The sequence below is a fragment of the Vanderwaltozyma polyspora genome, genomic scaffold (assembly GCF_000150035.1).
Source record: "Vanderwaltozyma polyspora DSM 70294 KpolScaffold1002 genomic scaffold, whole genome shotgun sequence".
In the NCBI taxonomy this organism is placed as follows: Eukaryota; Fungi; Ascomycota; class Saccharomycetes; order Saccharomycetales; family Saccharomycetaceae; genus Vanderwaltozyma; species Vanderwaltozyma polyspora.
Window position 1 is genome coordinate 115,171 of NW_001834693.1, and position 24,178 is coordinate 139,348.

At 33.3% G+C, this 24,178-nt stretch overlaps 9 protein-coding genes across 9 annotated transcripts; 6 read left to right on the top strand and 3 right to left on the bottom strand.

The window, feature by feature from the left end:
- Positions 1–580: 580 nt before the first annotated feature.
- On the top strand, positions 581–1,147 carry SAR1 (Arf family GTPase SAR1; the record flags this gene model as incomplete). The annotated part of the gene is made up of 1 exon (XM_001647200.1): positions 581–1,147. The coding sequence occupies one exon, from the start codon at positions 581–583 to the stop codon at positions 1,145–1,147; it is 567 nt and encodes a 188-aa protein (XP_001647250.1).
- A 367-nt stretch (positions 1,148–1,514) lies between these two features.
- Positions 1,515–5,024, bottom strand: BMS1 (GTPase BMS1; the record flags this gene model as incomplete). Its single annotated transcript, XM_001647201.1, has 1 exon — positions 1,515–5,024. The coding sequence occupies one exon, from the start codon at positions 5,022–5,024 to the stop codon at positions 1,515–1,517; it is 3,510 nt and encodes a 1,169-aa protein (XP_001647251.1).
- A 1,172-nt stretch (positions 5,025–6,196) lies between these two features.
- Kpol_1002p41 (uncharacterized protein) lies at positions 6,197–9,703 on the top strand (the record flags this gene model as incomplete). The annotated part of the gene is made up of 1 exon (XM_001647202.1): positions 6,197–9,703. One exon carries the CDS (start codon positions 6,197–6,199, stop codon positions 9,701–9,703), a length of 3,507 nt encoding a protein of 1,168 aa, XP_001647252.1.
- A 520-nt stretch (positions 9,704–10,223) lies between these two features.
- On the top strand, positions 10,224–11,219 carry CBP3 (Cbp3p; the record flags this gene model as incomplete). The annotated part of the gene is made up of 1 exon (XM_001647203.1): positions 10,224–11,219. One exon carries the CDS (start codon positions 10,224–10,226, stop codon positions 11,217–11,219), a length of 996 nt encoding a protein of 331 aa, XP_001647253.1.
- An 84-nt stretch (positions 11,220–11,303) lies between these two features.
- Positions 11,304–12,926, bottom strand: THI6 (bifunctional hydroxyethylthiazole kinase/thiamine-phosphate diphosphorylase; the record flags this gene model as incomplete). The annotated part of the gene is made up of 1 exon (XM_001647204.1): positions 11,304–12,926. One exon carries the CDS (start codon positions 12,924–12,926, stop codon positions 11,304–11,306), a length of 1,623 nt encoding a protein of 540 aa, XP_001647254.1.
- Positions 12,927–13,529: 603 nt separating this feature from the next.
- LEA1 (U2 snRNP complex subunit LEA1) lies at positions 13,530–14,240 on the top strand (the record flags this gene model as incomplete). Its single annotated transcript, XM_001647205.1, has 1 exon — positions 13,530–14,240. The coding sequence occupies one exon, from the start codon at positions 13,530–13,532 to the stop codon at positions 14,238–14,240; it is 711 nt and encodes a 236-aa protein (XP_001647255.1).
- Positions 14,241–14,358: 118 nt separating this feature from the next.
- Kpol_1002p45 (uncharacterized protein) lies at positions 14,359–18,858 on the bottom strand (the record flags this gene model as incomplete). Its single annotated transcript, XM_001647206.1, has 1 exon — positions 14,359–18,858. The coding sequence occupies one exon, from the start codon at positions 18,856–18,858 to the stop codon at positions 14,359–14,361; it is 4,500 nt and encodes a 1,499-aa protein (XP_001647256.1).
- Positions 18,859–20,139: 1,281 nt separating this feature from the next.
- On the top strand, positions 20,140–21,759 carry MRH4 (ATP-dependent RNA helicase; the record flags this gene model as incomplete). Its single annotated transcript, XM_001647207.1, has 1 exon — positions 20,140–21,759. The coding sequence occupies one exon, from the start codon at positions 20,140–20,142 to the stop codon at positions 21,757–21,759; it is 1,620 nt and encodes a 539-aa protein (XP_001647257.1).
- Positions 21,760–22,382: 623 nt separating this feature from the next.
- Positions 22,383–24,122, top strand: RKM1 (protein-lysine N-methyltransferase; the record flags this gene model as incomplete). Its single annotated transcript, XM_001647208.1, has 1 exon — positions 22,383–24,122. The coding sequence occupies one exon, from the start codon at positions 22,383–22,385 to the stop codon at positions 24,120–24,122; it is 1,740 nt and encodes a 579-aa protein (XP_001647258.1).
- Positions 24,123–24,178: the final 56 nt, after the last annotated feature.

Genomic DNA, 24,178 nt, shown 5'->3' on the forward strand with positions numbered 1-24,178 from the left:
AATTCAAGTATAAATGAACAACTAAGAATAGTCGAATCACTTTTGAAGCAATAAGCTTTCATTTAATTTTTCTTTTTATTTCTTATCAATTCTTCTGCTAAAAGCACCTCTGCTCCAAGAAAGAGAGATAGCGGAAGCACTCAAAGAAGAAACTGAGAGTCATCGTTTAAATACACAGATCTTGATCAGTTAATTGCCAAAGAATCTCATGGTAATCCGTTAAAAATACTGCCACTCAAACACTTTAACATACATAAAAAACCTGCCTTCCTGTCATCATCGCCTTTTTAAAATGCTGTCTAGCGTTACCCTACCTCACCGTATCCTTCATATTGTTTATTTTTCGTTGTCGTTATGAAAATGGAAAATTGATATATTTAAGAGTATAACAAATTAGAAAAGATATATGATGTTCAAGAACAGATACAAAGAAAAAGGTTTTATTTTAAAAGTTTAAGGTATTTATTTTATTGATTGTTTGTGGGGAGAAGGTAGTGATTATTATAAGAATCAATCCATTTCTTTTCAGATATCTTTGGGATAGACTCGATCTAAAAAATTTAATTTTTACAAGTCAATTATGTGGGATGTTTTCAGTTGGTTCAGAGATGTTCTTGCATCTTTAGGTTTATGGAATAAACATGGTAAATTACTATTTTTGGGTTTGGATAATGCTGGTAAGACAACCCTATTGCATATGTTAAAAAATGATAGATTGGCTACTTTACAACCAACTTGGCATCCAACTTCTGAAGAATTGGCTATTGGTAATATTAAATTTACTACTTTTGATTTAGGTGGTCATATTCAAGCTCGTCGTCTGTGGAAAGATTATTTCCCAGAAGTCAATGGTATTGTCTTTTTAGTCGATGCTGCTGACCCAGAAAGATTTAACGAAGCTCGTGTTGAATTGGATCAATTGTTCAACATTGCTGAATTAAAGGATGTACCATTTGTTATCTTGGGTAACAAAATTGATTCTGCAAACGCCGTGTCTGAAGCTGAATTACGTTCCGCTTTAGGTCTAATGTCAACCACCGGTTCTGTCAAAGTCGAAGGCCAAAGACCTGTCGAATTATTCATGTGTTCTGTAGTCATGAGAGATGGTTACTCTGAAGCTTTCCAATGGTTGTCTCAATATATTTGAATGATTTTAAAATTCCAATATCTTATAACAATCCAATATCATATTTAAATCAATTTTATCAAATTTTAGTTGTTTGAAATTTAATACAACAACTTATGGAAAATGAAGAAAGAAAATTTATTGAGTACAAGTAATATTTTAAATTAATATATTTCATAACATTTAAATGAAAAATATTTACGTACATAGATATTTATATATACCAAATTTACTTCGCAATGTATACTTAAAGTAGATCACCTACCACTAAAATTATCTTTAGAAATAATGTGTACATCTGTTTCATATATATATACATATATACACATATATAATCTCAAATCTTGATAAATAAAATGACAAAGTATTCACTTGATACTGCTTAAAACTATTTTCTCTTTTTTTGAGAACCTGACATATCATCACCATCCATTGTTCTCTTCTTACCATGTTTAGAGAAATAATCTTTCTTCTTTTCTTTGTCCTTTTGAGACTTTTCTTCTTCAACCTTGGCTAATCTCTTTAATCTTTCTTTTCTTTGATCAGATTTCTTGGCTTTTCTCTTTTCATCCTTAGCCTTCGAAACGGTTAATACCTTTTGCATCATAGAACGAACCTTCTTTTCTTCACCTCCCAGTACAACTGCTCTCTTTTGCATATATGTTTTCTTCTTTTGAGGCTTCATTTGATGAATTTGAGACTTAAATGGCAGGTCTTTTTGAATAGACTTTGGAACCTTCAAACCATTGAAGTGTCTTTCAACTCTTTGAACCTTTTTATAAGAACTGTCATTATTGGTTGGTGTCTCAATAGCTTTGGCCGCTCTAATTTGACCTGTCAATCTTAAACCCTTCCATTCTTTCTTATTTTGTAACAACAGAGAAGTAACTGGATTATAGAATTTCTTAACAGTAACAGGATACCAAGTTCTCAAAACAACAATATCACTCATCAAAATCTTATCTTCAAATGCTGCTCTGTAACAACCATCTGGTGAAGATAATGCTCTTTTGATTTCACCACGAATACCAGAGACTGTCTTAATTTGTGCACCTTCAAATCTAGCAACTTCCATTGCACTTGAAAACATGTCCTTGATAAATGCAGTATTTTTAAAGATCTTATATGGGAAACCAACTAGTTTCAGTTTCTTTACAATTTCAACAGAGGCATCGATTTCTTCAACTATACCAGTAGCAGCAATTCTGAAGCTACCTGTGGTGTCACTGTTAGCAACAATTTGAATACCACAGAAAGGAGTATTTGGTGAACATAGTGGACCATAAAAACTTGCAGTACAGAAAGAATGTTCAGGAGTATATTTCAGCATTCTTGTTCTTGTTCTAGAATCACTTGTTGTATATACCGGTAAGGTTTGGAATCTTCTCCAACCTAATGATAATACCAAAGGATCATTAGTTTTTAAGATCTTTTTATGCCAACGATGTCTTCTTAATCTAGCATTTACAATACCAAATTTTAATTCTGTAGGCAGCAAACCACCTATAACAACTGGAACTTGTGGATCAAAATTTTCAATGAATTCCATTGGGACATCATTAAACACAATTCGGACGTATGAACCAGCTTTATAACCCTCGATTGTTTGACGTTGTTCTGGAGTCATTTCTTCGTATACAGCGTTGTTAATGTCCAATTGTTTAGCAATTTTTGCCTTTTGAAGTTCATACCAAGTGTCGTACTCGTTATCTGGATCATCTTCTTTAAAATTTTCACCTTCTTCCATTTCGAATTGTAATCTCAATTTTTCCTTTTTGGCAGCATTTAATTCACGTTCTTGTTCAGTGGTTAAATCTTTCTTTTCTTCTTCTTCAAAATCAGCAAATGAATCGTCGGATTCATTTCCTTCATCATCTTTTGAGCTTTCTTCTTCGTTACCGTTGTTCTCAGCTTCTTCTAAATCCTCAAAATCACCAAATACTTCACCATCTTCGTTTTCCTCCATCAATTCATCTTCATTATCTTCGGCATTTTCTGACTCTTTCATAGTTGGTACACCGACAAATCTACCTTTTAGAGCTTTACAATCATTCCATTTTTGAACAAGTTTATCAAAAGTTTGGAAATATGGAACGAACTTTTCTAAATCAGTATCATAGTTTTGAGCGGCTGTTGCTGAATCATTCTTTTTCTTGAAGAAATCAGCATCTTCGGCATCTTCATCTTCAATGTCACTATCCTCGTCGCCATTAGATTCCCCACGCCATCTTTTGATAACCTCGTTTGGTGAAATATTATCCATATAAATTAATCTACCAATGTCCCATTTTTTCTTTCGAGAAATTTGTCCATTTAACTTGTTGGCAGTATTTTTAGCCCATGATTCTTCGTTGTCACTAAGTTCAAATTCGGAATCTGTTGCATAATTTAATTTTTCATTGTCTGGTAAACCTGAACCAAAATCAATATCAACCATTTCAGGTTTGCCTTCTTCAACCTCTTCATCAGATGGTAGATTGTCAATATCGTCATCATCATCTTGGACAGATTTCCCGTACATTTTTGGACGTCTTAATGATTTTCTACCTTGGTCTTCACCCTCAATAATATCTTCATCTTCAATATCCGATTCAATATCATCTGCGTCTTCATCATTATCATTTACTGCTTTCAATTCAGTACTGTTACTGAATAATTGTAAACCGACGCCATCGAATCTCTCAGCGATACTCTTGTCTACCATTTGTAAGTTGGTGACCAATTTTTCACCTTCACCCTTTTCTTCACCAGGAACAAAGCTTTGGCCCTCATTTTTATTACCAACGTTGATATACACTACATCCTTGTCCATTAAGACACCACCGACATCAGACATTGGAGCATATATCAATTTATCTTTGTTTTCCAGCCTTTTCCTTCTTCTTGTGGTAGTTGCAGCAGTAGATGAGGTACCTTCTTCCTTCATTTTTTCCCTTTCATAGTCGTCTATTTTCTGTTGAAAGTAAGGTGTTGGACAAGGATCTGGTAGTTTTTCAACTTGAGCAACTGAAAAATCACCTACACCAGCAATATGAACTCTTGCACCAGGAACGGAAGACAAAGGAGTACCGTGCAAGTAACCATACAAAGCAATTTTACGATCGACTTGTTTACCTTCTTTTTCGATCAATTCTGGATGAGTTAAATCTGTGACTCTATCCGCCAATAGATAAGGATGTTCATTTCTCCATTTCAAAGGTCTGAACTTCATAACGGAGATGAATCTCGACAAGTTCAAAATTTCTCTATCTGGATAACGACCGTTGATGACACCTGATAAATAAAATAATTTAGCACCTTGGTAAACTTCGGTCCAAAATCTATGTTTTAAACGTTTTTTAGAGGCTCTTAAAGTTGATTGAGACTTGAACAAATCCAAATGCGTAGCGACACCTAAAACACGAGGCATACCGTGGTGTTGGGCCAGATTTAAGAATTCCATAGTTTCCATTTCGAAACCAAAATTACCATCCATCATCAGTAGTACTAAATCTGCGATTTTTGAAATATCGATCATTGCGTTCAAATCATCAGCAGGACACTCGATGAAGGTCAATCTTCTACGCTTACCAGAAACAACGGTGATGGGACCATTGATATCATTTAAAGTAGATTTTGTCATTCTTCTAATCAAAGATTTAATCAAAGTAGTTTTACCGGTACCTGGAGGACCGACTACAGCGACGATGACTGGAGGAGGGTCCTCTTCTGGGGTTCTGTCGACCATTGGGACATGCAACTTACGTTCCCTAACATCACTAGAACGCAGCATGGTCTTTGCCATTTTCCCAGGAGCAGAAACAGCAAAAGCCTTTGCATTATGACCTTGAGTATGCAATTTCTTCTTTGCAGTATTCTTTTCCTTCACTTTCCTGTGAGGCTTATTACTTTGCTCCATCTTCACCCCAGTTAAGCAATAATCTCAATTGTTGAAACCTAAATGTATATATATATATATATATATATATATATCTAGACGTCCAAACTGGATACTAATACAGAAACGTAGTTGACCCTCTTAGATATAACAGTTCCTTTATAGTGCTTGCTTTATATCCCATCATCATTTCGAATCGATCGATGAGCATCGAAATTTTTTATTTTTAGTTTCTTTTCTTTTTCTTTTTTATAGGCAGTTCGAAATGAAATACCGGATCACGTGACACACCGAAGCATAAAAAAGGAAAAAATAAGGGTTAAGAAACTACCGCAGAAAACGTTACAATGGGATTATGATGAGGGAATAGACATGAGATCTAAGACATAAAACAAGCAAAAAACACACACTCGCACACACACACACATGAACACCCACTCATACAGTTACTAACTGACTTGAAAAACAAACATACCCATATCGATCCCACACATTCCAACTTGACCTTGCCCTTGCCCTTGCCCTTCCTGTTCCCTTACCTAAAAACTAACGACACAAACTTCCCTCCAAAACATAACCTTTATTCTATCTTATTTTGCTTTACGTTTTCCACCGTTAGAAAAACATACCATGAACCCTTCACAACTGGAAACAAAATACACCAATCCACCCTTCATCATCTCCTCTATCAACAACAACTTCAACAACATCAACAGCTTTCCTTAATACTAACTATCCTTTATCCTCTATCCTTCTGTAACTTCTGCCCTCTTTTAACCGTGTCGTCATTTTACAACTCTTTAACCGATTTCGATTTCGAAATTCGAATATATATAAACTAAAAACTTTATTTCGATAAAAAGAATTTTGTTATTGGAAACAGTACAATTAGATGGTTGAATTGTTCTTCCAAGTTGCAGTAAGAGACGTTTAGCTGCTGTTCCGGTTTATTGTTGTGTTCTTTTAGGTTGACCTTGAGTTTGCAACTTTTTTATTTATTTATTATTATTATTATTATTATTATTATTATTATAAAACTGCACTGTACGTGAGTGTCTCTTTTGATATAAACTGCAATAGATATAATTATATTCGTTGTTATTTCATATCATTTGTGTTATATCTTTAAATAAGTGTTGATTGTAAAGAGGTGAGGTGAGGTTTCTGTGTGTGTATGTGTGATTTATTCGACCATGGTGTTATATAAACGTAAACCTATTATTTTACCTGATCCGAAACCTTTACCGTTAGATTTGAATGTCAATGTATGGCATATCGATGAAACTGGTGAATGGTTTCTCACGTATCGAGAGTTTTTAGAGAGAATGGATTTTTATACCAGACATTATTTTACTTGTGAAATTACTGGTACTTCGTGTTTAACTTTTTTCCAAGCTTTAGACAGTGAGGAATCCCAATTTAAATATGTCGAAGAACGATTTCCAATAAAGTTGAGAGAACCTGTTGCAAGATTCTTACACTTTAACAGTGTCAAGAGACTGGATGCGTTGGTCGAAAGCGTATATGCAAGATTTAAAAATGATTTCTTTCCTGGTGAAGTAGTGTTTTTAAGGAAAAATAAAGATTCAAATGTAAATTCTCATCAGACTACCCCTGCACCGGAAGAATCGATATCGAGTGTCCCAATCACTTCCACTGTGTCAATGGACAATTCTTATCCACAGTTTCAAAAACCGTATATTATAAAAGAAAAGGCTCAGTTCAATGCCGCTATTGATTCAAATACCGGCGAAATTATCGTACCTGCTTATGCAAAATATATGTTAATTGAAGAGAGCAATGTTCATAGCTCGTTGATAGCAGACCAAACACAGATTTATAGAGATAGATCATCGTTCACTAAACATTTGATTAAATGTTTTTGTAAAATTACATTAACTAGAGCTTCTTCCAAAATGGGTGCACCATGGTGCGTAAAAGAAGAATATTTACCAATTTATGGATTGACCATGGAGTGGCCAATAGATATGCTGAAATATAAAGAAGATGAGCCAAAACCCGAAGAAAAAACGAATAATAATAATAATAAAAGATCTCGTTCACACGCAATTGAAGAGAATCAACAAATTCCTCAAGATCAATATGTACAAAATGAATCTCTACAAGATCAATCATCAGAGTTGACTAACGACGATTCTGATGGGAAGAAAAAAGATAGCGAAGAGAAACCATCGAAAAAGAAGAAGAAAACTGATGATGAAATTAAAAAGGAAGAAGATGAGGTTGCTGTAGAAGAAGCTGCTGCATCTTCTGCTCCAATTACTGTTATTATGGAAGATTTACTTTTGCCATATCAGGGCTCTCCACATATTTTTGAACGTTTGACATCTTATAATAATCTATTGGAAGAATTACCTCTTTCTGAAAATGTGATGAAACCATTCAAAAATTTTGAAAAATTATTACAAGTTTATCAATTTTTTGCGACCTTTGGTAGAAAAATATACATTTCTGAGTTTAACCTAGATCAATTCATAACAACTTTAAAATGCACAGATCCTTATGAAATGAAAGGTGAAGTTGTATATGTTGAATATCACGAAACTCCAGTAGAAAATGATCTTGATGAAAGTTCAGAAAGTGATTGGGTGAGAAATCCTGAATCCAGAAATCTAATTAAGTTACAAAAGAATGATAGAATAACGTATAAAATTCAAAAAGATGAACCTGCAAGTGATGAAGTTCTAGATAATATAAACAACAATGGTACTGCGCTAATTATAGAATTATTTGTTTCATTATTACGTTTATTCATGGATGAAAATGGTGACTGGGTCACACTAGTCACTGAAGAATGGATTGAAGAAGATAAACTTAAAGATATTAAAACAGGTGAAGATAATTCGAAAGAAGATGGAATAAAAGAAGAGGATGACAGTGAAGACATAAATAGCAAAGAAATTAAAGTCGAAGAAGATACAGCAGGCGAAGAAGAAAATGAAGGTAGTACAGGTGATTTAGACGCCAAATTAGAGAAGTGTCTAAATTATCGTAATGTGAATTGGGCTGAAAGATTGGCAAAAAGACAATTTAATAACAACTTTTGGCTCTTAATTTTACTCGGTATCCTTCAAGACAGTATGCATATTCCAACATACACAGATATTGTACATAATTTTACAGAAAAGGTAATACCAGAAGAAATTTCGGCTAGTCAATTACCAAAGCAAATGTGGAAAAATTTCTGCCGTAATCTAACATTAGATGAAAAGTTAGATATATTATGGATATTGGTTGATTTATCTTGCAATTATTCGCCTGATATCAAGAATGCAATTGAAGAATCGTTAGAATTATGTGGTCAACTACGTAGTGAAAGGTTTAAGATTTCGAAAGATGTTAAAACCGAACAAAATCAATTGTCCATGTTGTTAATAGAATTGTCACAATTAAATCAAGTTGAATCAAATCCCGAGATCGAACAGAGAAAAACAGAACTAGAACAGAAAATTGAAGAACAAAAACAAAAAGTTGATGGTATTCTTATGGATAAATCATTTTTAGAGATGAAATTATTAGAAAATGATATTCAAAGATTAAAGCCGTTAGGAATGGATAGATATGGTAATTTGTATTTCTGGCTCGAATTAAATGGTATTCATAAAAAGGAGTCAAGTGAACAAGATAGCACCGAAGAAATCAACTATCACTCTGGTAGGTTATGGGTAAGAGGACCAAATCCAGAAGTAGCAAAAATTATTTTGCATGTGACAGATGAACAATTAGATAATTGGAGGAATATATATATTGAAAGAGGAAGTGCGGCTGCAACTTTAGAGGTTTTCAATATTGGTAAAGAAAAAGATGGATCTTATTGTTATGTAGATGGAGATGTGAGAGCTAAATTAGTTGATGAAAACGGAGTGCTAAATTCCCTTGTGGAACTGACTCCAATACAGAGAAAGATTATTGATGAGACCCCATCTAGATTATTATTAAGTGATACACAATGGTATTCATTTGATGATTATGAGGATGTTAAGAGCCTAATGACTTGGTTGGATACATGGGGTCGTAGGGAACACGATTTATTGAGGCAATTTAGACCAATTGAATCAATCTTTGAGGATAGTTTTATTTTAAAGAATAAAGTGATCAACAATAAAGGGTTCCAACAACGTGAGTCATCATTATTGAAAGAGTTTAAAGAAAATGAACTAACTGAGTCTGAATTAAATCCTGTAGATGAAGGTGGCGAGCATAGTTCTTCATCTGATCAAAATGACGATTCTAAGGATGAAACTGAATTAGAAGACATTGTAGAGGAAATCATGAAACTTGATGATTGTTCAAAGACCAGACAAATTTTAAACCAAATTCAGGAATTGGAAAGTCGTAGAGATCAAATTCTAGAGAAGATACAGGCAAGGGAAAATTCACAAAGACCAGGGGCCAGAGTACAATTGAGAGCCGAAAAGAAGCGTATCAAGACTACTCGTGAAAGTAAAATAGAAAAACAATCTGAAATATTAACAGATTTATTAAACCTAAGGCACTTCCAAGCTATGGAAGATGTAATTAAATGGAAGAATACATTGGCGAATAAAGTGTGGGGGACTGCATTACGTAAAAATGCATCTGGAGGTAAGAAAACAAACATAATTGATACCGTTGAGTCGAGATTTAAAGAAATCTTGGATCGAACTTCAAGAACTTCCAGCATATCTGTAACAAATTAATATGTAATTTCGTATAAATAACATAATACAAATAATAATTCAAAGGTTAGAAGGTTCGGTTAATGATATGAAAGTACCATTCAATAGAAGTGACAGCAATTATTGATTGGCAAAGCTAGAGTAAGAGTAAGCGCAAGTGCAAAAGCAATATTAGGATGGAAAAATCAGGTTAATGACATTATCGTTGTGTATATCAACTAAAATAAAGAATAAAAACACATTTATAAATGGTATTGCTCGGGTTTTGATTAGTTACTGTCTGTCAGTTGTAGGCCATCACTGACTATACCATCCTGATATACCGTACATTATGATATTAGATTATATTAACCTCATTAATAACGATAATCTTTACAGAAATCGTTAAAGCTCAAGAGAAATATGCAATCTCGATTTAACAAATGGTATAAAGACATCTAAAAGTGTTAACTTCATTTGCACATACAGAAGACCAGAAGTTATAATTATAAGATTCCAGATACCAGCTCACTGGTGATATTGGCCTACCAGATAATTTCCAATGCTTAAAACTACCATTTGCCGTGATGCTTTGTCAGTTTTGAGACCTTATGCCATATCGAATAGGGCATTTTTGCACCAGTCATCAATTAGGTTTAACAAGAATACTGAAGCTGAACAAACTCCTGAAGAATTAGTGAAAAATTCTCATTTGAAGCCGTCGAATAATTCCAAAAGTTTAGGCAAATTTCCGGATTCTCCAAAGAATGATTTATTGAGTTCTTCTAAATATGAAGCCACTGATTACCAATTACCAAAATGGAAGGAAGCGTTGGGTGAAGTATTGATCAAGTCATTTCGTTTGGATATGGATAGAATTAGAGCAGGTGCTGTGGCAGGTTCATATTATTATTCTCTATGTAGAAATCAAGGTTTACAATTCGAAAATGAACCATTATCTGAAAGTGCAAAATTCTTTTATGAAGACTTGAAACTACCTCGTTCTTTCTCTCAATGGTTCCAAATTACCATACTTCATGAGTGGATATTGTTCACACGTATGCGTGCAATGCCGTTTAAATACGGTAGGAATTATCAACAAAAATTGGTTGACAGAACTTTCTCAGACATAGAAATGAGATTATTTGAAGAATTAAATGTTTCATCAGGTAGAATTGCAGATCAGTACTTGAAGGACTTCAATTCTCAACTTCGTGGTGCTGTTTTTGCTTACGATGAAGGGTTCTACACAGATGATGCGACTTTAGCCACTGCGGTATGGAGAAATCTTTTCGGTGGTCGTTCAAATGTTGATTTTGTTCATTTGGAAGCAGTAGTTAGATACATTCGTTCACAAGTGTACGTGTTGAGCAGGATGTCTGATAGAGAATTTGCAACTGGTAAATTTAAATTTGTTCCACCTAATGAAACAGTTGAAATTTTGACACCTCAACAAGAAGAAGAAATGAAAACGAAAGTAATTGAGAAATACGAAGCTTTAGACAAAGATTCTGATTTACTTCCAAGTGAAAGAAGTAAATTATCTTACAGAAATTAAAATATTCATACATGAGCCTATTAAAGAATAATATACATCATGACTCATCATTATATATATAAGTTAAACAGTATTGTAAATAGTTTAAAGAATTAATTCATATTTGACGTCCCATTTTTCTGGTATATTCTCACGGCTTAGTTGATATAATGCATCAATGAACTCCACTTGGAAAGAACCAGAACCTTTGCATCGACTTGCAGCTAATTTACCAGCAGCTTTATACAAAGTAACTGCTGCAATTACTGCATTTTGAGCCTCATTTGGGAAACTTAAACTTCCTAAAAATGAAGTGATTGTGGAGCCTAATGAACATCCGCTAGCAGTAATATCGCCCATTATTGGAATGTTACCACCATGCACTACAAAACATGGGATTGATGGACTATCACCACGTATTTCTTGAGTTCCTAATGAATAGTGTCCACCCATTGTACCATTTGCAATAAAATCGTATTCGCCAGTACAGACAGCAATGGTCTTATATCTATAGGCAACTATTTTAGTAGCCTTAATAACAGTGTCATTGTTAATATTCGAACCACTAGAATCTACACCTTTCATTCTCTCATCAGATAATTCCGCTAGTGACAACATTTCACTTGCATTACATTTGATACAAGAAAATTGACCATATGATAGCAAGTCATTATTTAATGACATTCTGGTTGGGGTTGCACTGTATCCAACAGGATCAAGAACAACTGGCCTCTTTGATTCATTGTAAGCAGTGACTGCTGCTTTCAATACATCCAGCGGAGCAATAGTTCCTGTATTAATCAATAGGGAAGCATAAGGAATATTAGATAAATCTTTTACTTCAGATACAACTTCAGACATTATTGGAGATCCAAACACAGCTAGAGTCACATTAGCACCAAAATTTTGATGGACTTTGTTAGTCATATGTTGGACAAGAGGGCGGGCAAAGTGAACTTGATGTAAGGCAGCATTGATATTTGAAACTTGCAAAGCTTCATTGCTTAAACCAAAATCGACAAATTTATATGAGTTACTATCCAAAAGATCTCTCAAAATTCTTGTAGACAAACCTGCATCTTCAGAAGCCATGATATCACTAACGACAGCAATACCATCAAGATATCTTCTACCATTAGTACTGCTGCATTGGTATAATACCCTTTGGATGTTATCTGGATGTAAACCTCCGATGGCGACAGTTTTAACCCAAGAAGCACCGCAATTTTCCAAAGCATCAAGAACTTTAATGACACCAGCAGTGCCCATTGGTGACTTTTTTGGATTTTTTTTAGTCTGAGTTGGGAAAACCATACCTATACCAATATTATCAACCATCCCAGGACCCCAATTGGCCAATTTCTCGACTTCTTCAACTTTACTAACACTCCAACCAATAATCTTGTCAGGACCTAATAATTCTCTAACAACTGGAATTGGCATATCATCTTGGCCAACATGAACACCATCTGCTCTAATGGCAAGGGCAACATCTACACGATCATTGACAATCAATGGGACATTATAATCAGTACAGAGCTTCTTGATAAGTACACCTTCGTGAAAAAAATTCTTGGTATCACAATCTTTCTCACGTATCTGAACTAAAGTGACACCGTTCATTAAACCTTCTTCTACTTGAGAACTCAATGTTGCCCCTGGGGGCAACATTGTAGAGTCAGTCACCAAATACAAAGAATAATCGACTTGATCCTTAGTAAATACCATCTTATACCTATACTTTTAATAATTTCTGATATATATATATAACTTTAAGTGAAGCTTCTTCTTGATTTGTTGCTCTAATGACTGTAGAATTAACTTATTTCCAGTTTTAATCTATAAACGATAGTGATTGTCCCTAACGGTTTAACTTCCAGGCGTAAATTAGCAGCTATTCAATAACTTATCGACTTATACTATGGATTCCACATAATGGCCACACTCCAAGCTGATTCACTTCAATTAAAACAATCCTCTTTATATAAGTTTATTTCTTGTAGTTTAAAGGTTCTAATAGTTTCCAATTGATCTTAATAAGTGTATAAATGTAGGGTTGATTTCAAAACCTGATGAGCTTGCCCTATTTTCTATGGAAAGTGAAAAAGTTCGGTTAGGGTTTGTAGCTTTCCTAGAATCATCGATAAAAAGGCTTCGAATTGATTAAATTCGAAAGTATTTAACAGGAACTGATTTGGGATTAAATGGTAATTGATGTTGGGAAGAGTCCTTTTGAATTTGATGGAGTCGTTGTAATCGAGTCTATAATTGGCTATTGATATTCTGTTAAAATCTTGAAGTGAAAAGATCGATTATTTGAGTGGTAAGACGATGAAATTTACACCAAGTATTGTACTAGATGCACCAGCATATTATGTTAATCATTTTAATGGCAAATGTAACAGTGATAAATGTTTGATATTGAGGGATTTGGGACTAGAATCTGATTCTGAATATATGAACCAAAGTTTTGGGTATATGAATAAACCCGTAAACATTTTAGATTTAACCAATAATAAAATTTCTGGGTTACCAAATTTGAAAGAACGTACAGATATACATACTTTATTAATAGCTAGGAATAGAGTATCATATATTGATGGGAAATTACTGCCGAAAAGACTAGAGAATCTAGTGTTGGGTCATAATAATATTACTTCATTGGATGAATTGAACGGCTTGAAAAGTGGTCCCAAGACTCTTACCAATTTGTGTCTTCGAGCTAACGATGTGTGTCATATGGAGGGCTATAGAGAGTATATTATTAAATTAATGCCACACTTACAAGTGTTAGATTTTACAAAAGTTACTGATAAAGAACGTAAAGCTGCCAAGTCTTTTGAGCTGCCGAAACATAAGAAACAGAAAACTGGAGATGCTAAACATAAAGAACCTTATGATGAATCTGTGGAATTAATAAATATGGTGGTTAAAAAAATGACAAAAGAGGAAAGAGAAGATTTAAAGAAACAATTAGCTAATGCTACTACCCTTGATGAAATTCTCAGATTGGAAAAATTATTATCTGGTGGTGTAGAATAAAGTACAAACAAAAATAGCTTTTGTTTAATAAAACAAAATTTATCGGAAGTATTTACAGTATCTAGTTAATAAATGTAATAATAATTAAATATCACATCATATATAATTGTAAGCTTATTCAGCAATGCTCTTCCTTCTTAATAATATTTTGATTTTTAATGACTTTCCCAAGGATAGCTTTAGATAAATTTGAATCTTTTACAGAAGGAACTTCGATCCCTTCAAGCAATAGAGCTTTGAATTCAGATGACACGCCTCCTCCAAATGTTAAATTAGGTTTATTAATATCTGAAAATTTATTCGAAAACTGCATTTTAGATTTCTTAGATGATCCTCTTAAATGACATGGATGACAGAGGTTATTATCATACCAGATAACACTTCTGGTGCTTGAGCATACCCTGCATTTTGTTCTATTAACAACTTGTGCCTCTGCTTCTTCTTCTAAATATTGAGTCTTCATATTGATACTTTCATCATTATCATATTCTATTTCTGGCGTATTTCCGCTTAGATACCTTTTCTGCTCCATATATCTTGAATAAATAAAACTGCGGTAATCACTCGTTTTATAACAAGATATGTATAAGTTCAGAATAGTTTTTGAGCCAAAATTGGTTGTACCAGTCAGTGGTAAATAACAACTTGGTAGTAATGTATCTTTATGAGCGTTACAAATAACTGTAGGCTTTAGTGAATAATTTTCATTTGTTACTTTATCAGTAATAAATCGGTTAGTCTTAACTTCATACTCGGTTGGTATTCTCTTCTTGAAGAATAACGAAAACTCCTTTTCATTTTGTGCACAGCTAATATGGAAGATGTTGTCACAGAGCTCACAAGCAGTAAGATGACCTACTGGCTTTAGACAAAGGCTACATGGCCGTCTTATAGTCTTGGAAACTAAGGAAACATTCTGAATAGGTTGCAATGATTTTGGATTACCAAATTTAACTTCATCATTGAATAACGCACATATAATATGACACCATGTACCATGACTCGTGATTTTTAGAGCATTCTTTGTTCCACACTCCTGTGGTTTTTGAAAGTCAGTAGTTCCCTCACAACCATTGCATACTACACAATTGTAATTAGTTGTAGCAATAGGATTTAATTCATTTGAACATGGGTCACATAACCAACGGAAATTAAGTAAAGGCTGGCTTGAACGTACTTCTATTGGAACTTCGATACCGTAACAGCTAGCATGTACTTGTAAAGTACAATTACTACATCTAATGAGACTATTTGACATTGTTGTATCTTGTGTGCTACAAACATTGCATCCAGAATTGATTGTTTTATTACTAGTAGTTTGTGAAGTTATGGAATCTTTATCAGAAGAACATAAATTTTCTACTTTTAATGATTCTATATGAATATTATAGTGTTTCTTAGGTAGACTAAAATTATCTTTATGGTACGCACGAAGTAATTTTGAACTATCATTGTCACTTGAAACAATTGGGATTCTATTATTATCTATAGTCTTTCTAATGATACTGTTACTTTCAAGTTTTTCCACTATAATCCCTTTTTCTTGTTTTAGAACCTTGATATTTTCTTTTGAAATCACTTGCTTCTGGACATGTCTGGACACGAATGATAGAAGGTTTTTCAGTAATTCATCTCCACATTGAATAGTATTATTTTCTGTATCCATTGTAAAATAATTGCTTGACTTTCCGTCTGGAGATAGTCTTATTTCTAGTGATCCATTATTACATATTCTCTTTTCGTAACGAGCATCCAGTTCTTTAATATACTTTAACTTATCTGGATCGCACCTTGGAGTGTTTTCACGACTGCTTTTCAGTAACTTCTGGTCTTTTCGTTCCTGTAACTCATCGTTCTCTAGTTTTCTCTTCTTAGCAACACTGATTTTTGAAGTAATTGCAGCCTTTTGTACCTGTTTTGGTTTTACCAGCTTGTCGATATATACATTCAATTCACTATCCATAATATCAAATTTAAAGGCATTTTTATCGCATTCTTTTCTTGCTGCCTTATAAAGTTGTGAATGTGAGTTTAATGCATTCTTTTTTAATCTTGCTAAACGATCAGAATTTTGTATTACCTCAGACCTCTGTTTCACAATTAATTCCGAATCTTGTATTAATTCCCACTCTATATTCTTCTCTCTGCTTAACACTGGCGTTGTAGTAAATGTTCCTACTGTTTCCTCATCAAATATTTCATCTAGGAATTTTTGAACATTATTATTACTTGAACCATGAATCCTCTTTAGAACATTAATTGGGTTGTCCCATCTTATTGCATATCTTCTCCATAGACGGGCACAACGAATGCACAAAGCTTCTAGTCTATCATTTGTTTCTGACAAAGTATGTGTTGTGTGAACACCTTTAGTCGATGATTCTGTTTTTTCATTAACACCGGTTTTCATTCTTGTATTTATATTGTCATCCTCAGAACCACCTGTTACCCTATACCACATTGGAGAATAATCAATACTACAATATAGGCACTTGAAGCAACTTTTCAAAGAACTCAAATTCTCTGTTTCAAAAGAAGAGTCGTCGATGTATTTTAATTCAATTTCTGGATTACTCTTCTGGTTTTCCAACACTATTCTACTAGGCTTTCTAATTCTCGTTTGCTTATATTTATCTCCGTTTATGGAGCTACCTTCACCATCAGTATCTTTATTCTTCTCGTTATTTTTATTTTTATTTTTATTCTTATTTTTAGATCTACCTTTAAAATTACCCCAAATTTTCCTTCCATTTGAGGTCTTTTTCCAATAGTAGTAGAATCTCACGATCATTGACATAGGTTGTGAGCCCACTTCTTTACAAACTGGATGCAATTCACTTCCATGTTCCTTGACAGCTGCCTCAAATTTTTTAATTTCTGCCGCCGAAAATGTAGGTTCCCTCAGTGATTCTCTTGTTAAAAGGTTCTCACAATCACCCAATGATTTATTTATGTTATAGTCATTATTCATTAAAATTTCCATTATCATATCTAGAAAGTTGACACTTTCAGGCTGCATTTTAAGTCTTGGAGGGAAAAATCTCTTACATTGACTAACATAAGTATCCAGTTCTTTCTCTGTGATTTTTGCTTTATCCAATTTCCATAATACATTTTCTTTATCATCGAGACCTCGTTGGTTAGCAGCCGTATCATTTGAATATGGTTCAGGTTTCCATGGTGAAACGTCGAGACATTGAGACCACTGGTATTTTGGACCAGTTCTAGAACACTTGAACGGGCATGGTAGGTTAATTTCCCTATATAGATTATCCTCCCAATGCGTTACCATATGCTCACCTAAATACTGAAACCATGAATTATGTGGAAAGGTATTTTTATCTTTTGCCATAATCAGATTGGATTTTGCGGATAGCTTTTCTTTGGCAATGTTAATATTTTTTAAATTTTCTTGTGTTTGCTCTTCTTTTTCTTTAATCGCATCTTTAAGATTATCCTGTATACTGATACAACTTTGGCAAATCCAAATAATCCCTTTGTTAGGTTTTCTATCCCTAGGAGGGTCCATGCAAAATAAGTGTATTGATATACCACAGTCATCACATTTAATACTCTGTGACGGCGAGCACCATTCGTGACATTGAAAACATGTGTCATCCCAAGAGTAATCTAATGATTTAGATTCTGTTTTTGTATCGACAACATATCTTTCTAACACTTGTTCAAATGGGAATTTTTCTTCAGTGTAAACATATCTATAAATTCGTGTTAACATTTTCAAATATGATGAATTCTTGTATTTCTTCGATAATTTTTCTATGTCCCAAGTGTTGTAATATTTTAAAGTATACCTATCGAACAACTGCTCGAAGTAAAAAATATTTGGTTTTGTTAATAATTCATCTCTTTCTGTTTCTATATCAGGCATATCAGAAATATGTAAGACGGTACATCTACCTCTAAAAGAATACAATGGACACAGGTCATTCTGTAAAGATGCATATAATAACCTAGGGTCGCTATTGTTAGAACTTTCTTGGATATCTCTTGATCTATAAAACCAATTCATCCTTACTTGAAAATATTTTGCTGGGAAAATTGTAATATTTTCAGATGCTAGTTCAATTTTTTTCCTAAATTCTGGTTTACAAACAAATTCCATTACTCTTCCGACATAATAAGGTTCACCCGGTGGTTCAGAAACCATGTATATAGTTTCATTTTGTTTTAAGAGTGTCGATTCGTCATTATAAACAACATGGTGTTTAATATCTACTAATGCATCATCAAAATCTAAAATATGTGAAAATCTACTTGTTTTCCTAGAGACAGTTGGCAACGTCGGTATGAAATTCCAATTATTCTTTTCATTTAAAAATTTTTGATATTTCTTCTTATCCTGATTCTGTCTGCTGCTGTTACCATTACTACCACTACCACTGCTATTACCATTCTTATACTTGTTCCTTGATTTTAAAGTCGTAGCAGAATCTTTATTTGCACCATTACCCTTGTTCGAATGATCTCTAGGTTTCTTGCCATCACTTTCATGATATTTCAACCTCTTAAGCAATTCTGCATCTGCGTCTTTCTCACTATAATTAACTCGTTTAGTAGTAGCCCTCCTCCTATGAGGTAAAAGTTCTTCTTCCGTCATAACAGCTATTATCAACAATAACCTTTCCTATATTCTTTTGATTTTTAATAGCACGTTCGTAGCCTTCCAAATCTTCAACAAAAATAGTAGACCAACTTAAATCAAAGTAACCTCTAATAGCACCTACTCTATACTACAACCTCTACAAATAGCAGTCCCATCTAATGCTGGTATAATAGGCAATTACAATCAATTTAATTTTAAAATTAATCTAATCTCTTTCTTTTAAATTTAAGCTACTTTTAAAGCTTTCTTTCTGTCTCGGCTGTTAGATATTTCAAATTTGATGGATATTTTAATATCACCAACAATGACGATGACTATAAAGATGTAAAACGTAGGTTAATGGATTGATTTGGTAGTTGGATAGCAGTTGGAATCTATTGTTGAAGTAGTTTTGATATTGGAAATGTGGGTTCAATTATGTAGGTTATGTACAAGATCAAGGATATAAAGTGACTGTTTCAATTTTGACTTAGAGGAAACAATCTGTCATTACAAAGACGTCACATTATTGTAGTTGTTTGGTAGGTCCATTGAGTTATTATTGGATACTTTGTGCCTATCTGTATTATATACATCTTGATACTCACTAGCTGGTTATTTGTTTTCTAGATTTTTACTACAACAAAGTCAGTGTAATTGCAATGATTTTTGTCGAATGTAATCTGTAGCTTGTGATGATTGAAGCTGATGGATGTTGCAATGAGATGCTATGTGTGAATATATTTTCTCTCTGTACTAATATATATATATATAATTTTCTTGTTCTTGTAGAAGCATCTTGGAGTGCGTACCTGTGATTCGTTGTTTAGTAGTGCAAAGTACGCAGTAACCAGAAGATCCAAGTTTACTTACATTTAACAATTGAGACTTTTTAATTCTAACATTCTCCATAATGCTTGTCTCTGTCAGAGCTCTCATTCTATTATTGTTACATTAAAACAGTGACAGTGACCTTTCAGTGTTCAATTGTAGATAAACGGTCAGATCTCGATGTAGAATAACCCAAATTTCGTACTTTGAAATTGATCTCTATAACAAACCATCAACATACCACTAGACTCGTCTAGTTGTAAACTTGTGGATACCTTTCATATACATTTTTTATCAATCCTATTCATTAACAGTCTTCGAGGCTCATCTCATCGCTCTAATTTAAATACAGATATTATTTGAAAAGTTTCAACGAGCTATATTACAAGTCAATGCAAATTTAAGTAAAGATTAAGAGTAGTTGTATAGTGGAAAGACGCTGACTGTACTTGCTACTGGTGAGATATGATGACATCAAGGTTGCCTAGTTGTTTTGGTTTGCGTTTTTATGCCAAACGAGCAGCTACCATAAGAGCTAAACCTTCCAAATTAGCTTCTTCAGTAGGTATTGGTGCTAAAAGATCCAAAAAAACAGTAAAGAAGAAAGGTAAAGAGGTTGACATTTTTAATTACGGTAAATACGTTGGCTTGAAGGAAAGAGATCCTGGTTCTGAGACTAAAGGTAAAGAATTGTTGGATAAATTATCGAGTTTTGATCAGCTAAAAATCTTACCAGAAGTTAGAAATTCAATTAAAAATATCATTAAAGATGAAACTTTATCGAAGAAGGCTAAAGAAAGTGAGGATGTAATCCCATCTCCAATTCAATTGATTGCAATGAAGAAATTGTCTAGAACGTTGATGGATCCAAAACTACAGCATCACGCTATAGCGGCAGAAACTGGTTCTGGGAAGACTATGGCTTATTTGATTCCATTATTTGATTATTTAAAACGACAGGAAACTGAATTCCCTGAAGATTGGGAATTTATGCAAGATAAAGCGATCATTAGGTCTGTGATCTTCCTACCTACTCATGAATTAGTGGACCAAGTTTATAATACCGTCAAGAAAACAGAAAATGATTTGAAATTCCATGTGTATAAATGGGATTCAGGTACCAAATATCCTGAAATTGTGGAAAAGCTAAAGAATAGAATAGATATCTTAATAACTACACCAGCAAAGCTATTAAATCTTTTCAATATTCGTATGATCAGTAGAGCAGATAGACTTTTATCAGAAGTGAAATTCGTGGTACTAGATGAAGCAGATACTTTATTAGATAAGTCATGGGTTGAAGATACCCATCGTGCTATAAGATCTTTACCTAATACTAATCATTTGTTATTCTGTTCTGCAACTATTCCAAATGATTTTAATGATACTTTGGAAAGGTTGTTCCCAAATACCATCCCAATCACAACTCCAAGACTGCATAAACTGCCTAAATCGGTAGACTTCAAGATTATTGACTCTTCGATCAATCCATTTAAAGGTTCTAAAATAAAAGCGCTTGCCCAAACATTGTATGCTATTGCTAATGACAGCTCAGAGCCAGGATTTGAAAAACGTTGTATCGTTTTCACCAATGAGAAGAAGGATGTGCCATATATAGTAGAAAAACTAAAAGTCACTTATGGGCATGACTGTATTGGATTAACAAGTAATGATTCAGTTGAAGAAAGGTTAGAAAAAATTCATGATTTTATTACTCCACCAAAGCCAATAACAATGAAAAAGGAAACTCCTAAAATTGAAAACGAAGATAGTGTAGAAGTTGAAGGTTCCAATATAACAATTGGGGATTTTTCTTCAAAAACTTCTGTTAAAAATAGTAACAGTGAGAGTTCATTGAAGGTACTAGTATCAACAGATTTAATGGCAAGAGGATTAAATTTCCAAGGTGTCCGTAACCTGGTACTGTATGACGTACCTCAAACTTCTATTGATTTGATTCATAGGGTAGGTAGAACAGCAAGAATGCAACAACGTGGTAGAGTCTTCATGATCACGGATAAAAAGACAAAATCCTGGGCCAAGGCATTACCAAAGGTTATAAAAAAGAATATGACATTAAAATAAGTTTAGCGTTCAATTACGAATATAAATATGTAAAAAAAATGATTGATAGAATTTGTAAATAGTATATAGTCACCATCTTTTAAAGATAATTCAATTAAATCAAAAAAAAATTTAACGATTTGGTTTCCAGTAAGGGCATTCGAGATAAATGCTATAGGATAATTTTTTATTGAGATGAAGAAGAATGGAAACTAAAATTTAAAGCAATCTAATGATGACAGCCAAGGTACTCTTCTGGTACACATTTCCACACCCAACAATTTATCAACAATTTTCTAATTGTCCATATATTTGCTTGTCATTTATCTATTCCAAGGACCTTCTTTTATTCTATTATCAACACGTTGACTCGAAAAGTTTACAGAAACACCAACGAACCTTAAAACTAAATTCAAATATTAAATCAAATAGTTTTGATAAACCTCTTATCTTCTTAAAGACCTATACTTCAAGTCTTATTCCCACTTTCACGATTGCTGACACCTCTCTGATATCTAACCTCATCTCTTTTACATAGTTAACGTTAAGGCGCTATATAAAAATGAATCAAATTGAAAAATTATCATCGATGAGATAGATGAGTTTAGATATTTAAATCGATAGAAACCAAAGAGGTAAAGACTATGGAGGACACTAAGTTACATTCTCTGATAGAATGGGGGAAACAGAATGGAATTCAATTACCAGATGGTGTTGAATTTATCCATGTCAAGAATAAGGGCTTTTGTTGTATGACAACAAAGGAAATAAGTAACCCTATTGTCAATGTGCCATCCAATCTGATTATTTCAAAAAGATATTTGGATGAGGTTTTTCCAAATTATAATGAGAATGATTCGAATTCATTCTTGAAGGTTTTGGTTGCTAGGATGAGATATGCTGGTGATGACGATGAGGCAATTAAGAAAATTTCAGAAAAGTTTGAACCTTATATCAAGGCATTGCCATCTGTCGTCGATTCACCGCTAGTGTGGAATCCTACTGAGTTCAAATTACTAGATTCCACAAATATTGGTAACTCAATAAGAGAAAAGTTAAATATCGTTTTTAAAGAATGGTTTGATACTATTCAGAAAGTTGAAGGTATTGATAAAACAAAGATATTGTCTCAATTAAGCTATCATGAAACAATCGAGGAATTAGATTATGAAGAAATATATGAAAAATTGATACTGCCAATTGAAACGTCTTCTGATATCCTTTGGTATTCATTCCCAGCGTTTCTTTGGTCTCATTTAATCTTTACCTCGAGAGCCTTTCCAGAATATATTGTCAATAAAACATGCAAACAAAACTCTGTTATTTTACTTCCTGTTTTAGATTTGCTAAACCATGATTATGATTCAGTTGTTGAATGGTCTTCAGATAATGGCGACTTTCAATATAAAAATATGAACACAATCCCAGCAAATACAGAATTAACAAATAACTACGGCAGAAAGGGTAACGAAGAGTTATTGTCAGGATATGGTTTTGTAATAGAAAATAACATCTATGATTCAGTTGCATTGAAAATAAAATTACAGGATACTTTGATTACAAAGATACTAAAAGAAGAACCAATGTTACAGCTTCCAACCATATCGAATTATACTTGGTTTGCATTTGATTATTCCAATGGCAATGAAAGCAATAATAAAGAAATTGCAAATGATTTATCGGAATACAAAGATGGTGTTCTCTTCTTTATTAATAAACATACAGATGCAAGTTTAAATCCCCTTCTTAATCTATTTTCATATTTATCAATTCATAAGGGAGAAACATGGCAAGATCTCAGACCACAATTGGAAGGTTTACAGAATCTAAGAAACGCATTAGAACACAAAGTGATAAATATGAAAGATATAGAACCATCACATTCCAAATACGCGATCAAGACATATAGACAGTATTGTAGTGAAATCTATAAAACTAGTCAATTAGAGATTCTTAAGAGTTCAATATCTGAATTAAAACATATAGAAAAATCATGGATCTCAGAAAGTAAAAATAAGTTATTGACGATGAAAAAGGTAATGAAAAGTGACAATAAATTCATAGATGATGAAATTGCTAATCTATTTCCTGGCAAAAATCAAGAGGAAGTTGTCATTGAAAGTTCATTTGACTTTTTTGTTCTTTGGATTATTTCCAAATTACAGAACAACTCATTTATAGAGAAGCACAAATGGATTGATGAGATATTAAAAATTGAACAATGTTTACCAATAACAGAGGATGCCAGAGATTTCTTTTCAATTATTTTGTCAAATACACCAAATGTAAAATTGGAAAATGTAAACATTGCCATGAATTTCGTTGAATCTCATTCTTTTACCAGAATTTCATCAGATGAAACAATGATAGTAAACAATAATTAATTAGAAACTTATATAATACAAGTATAGAAGATTCAATAGTCCATTCGTTGTGGTCT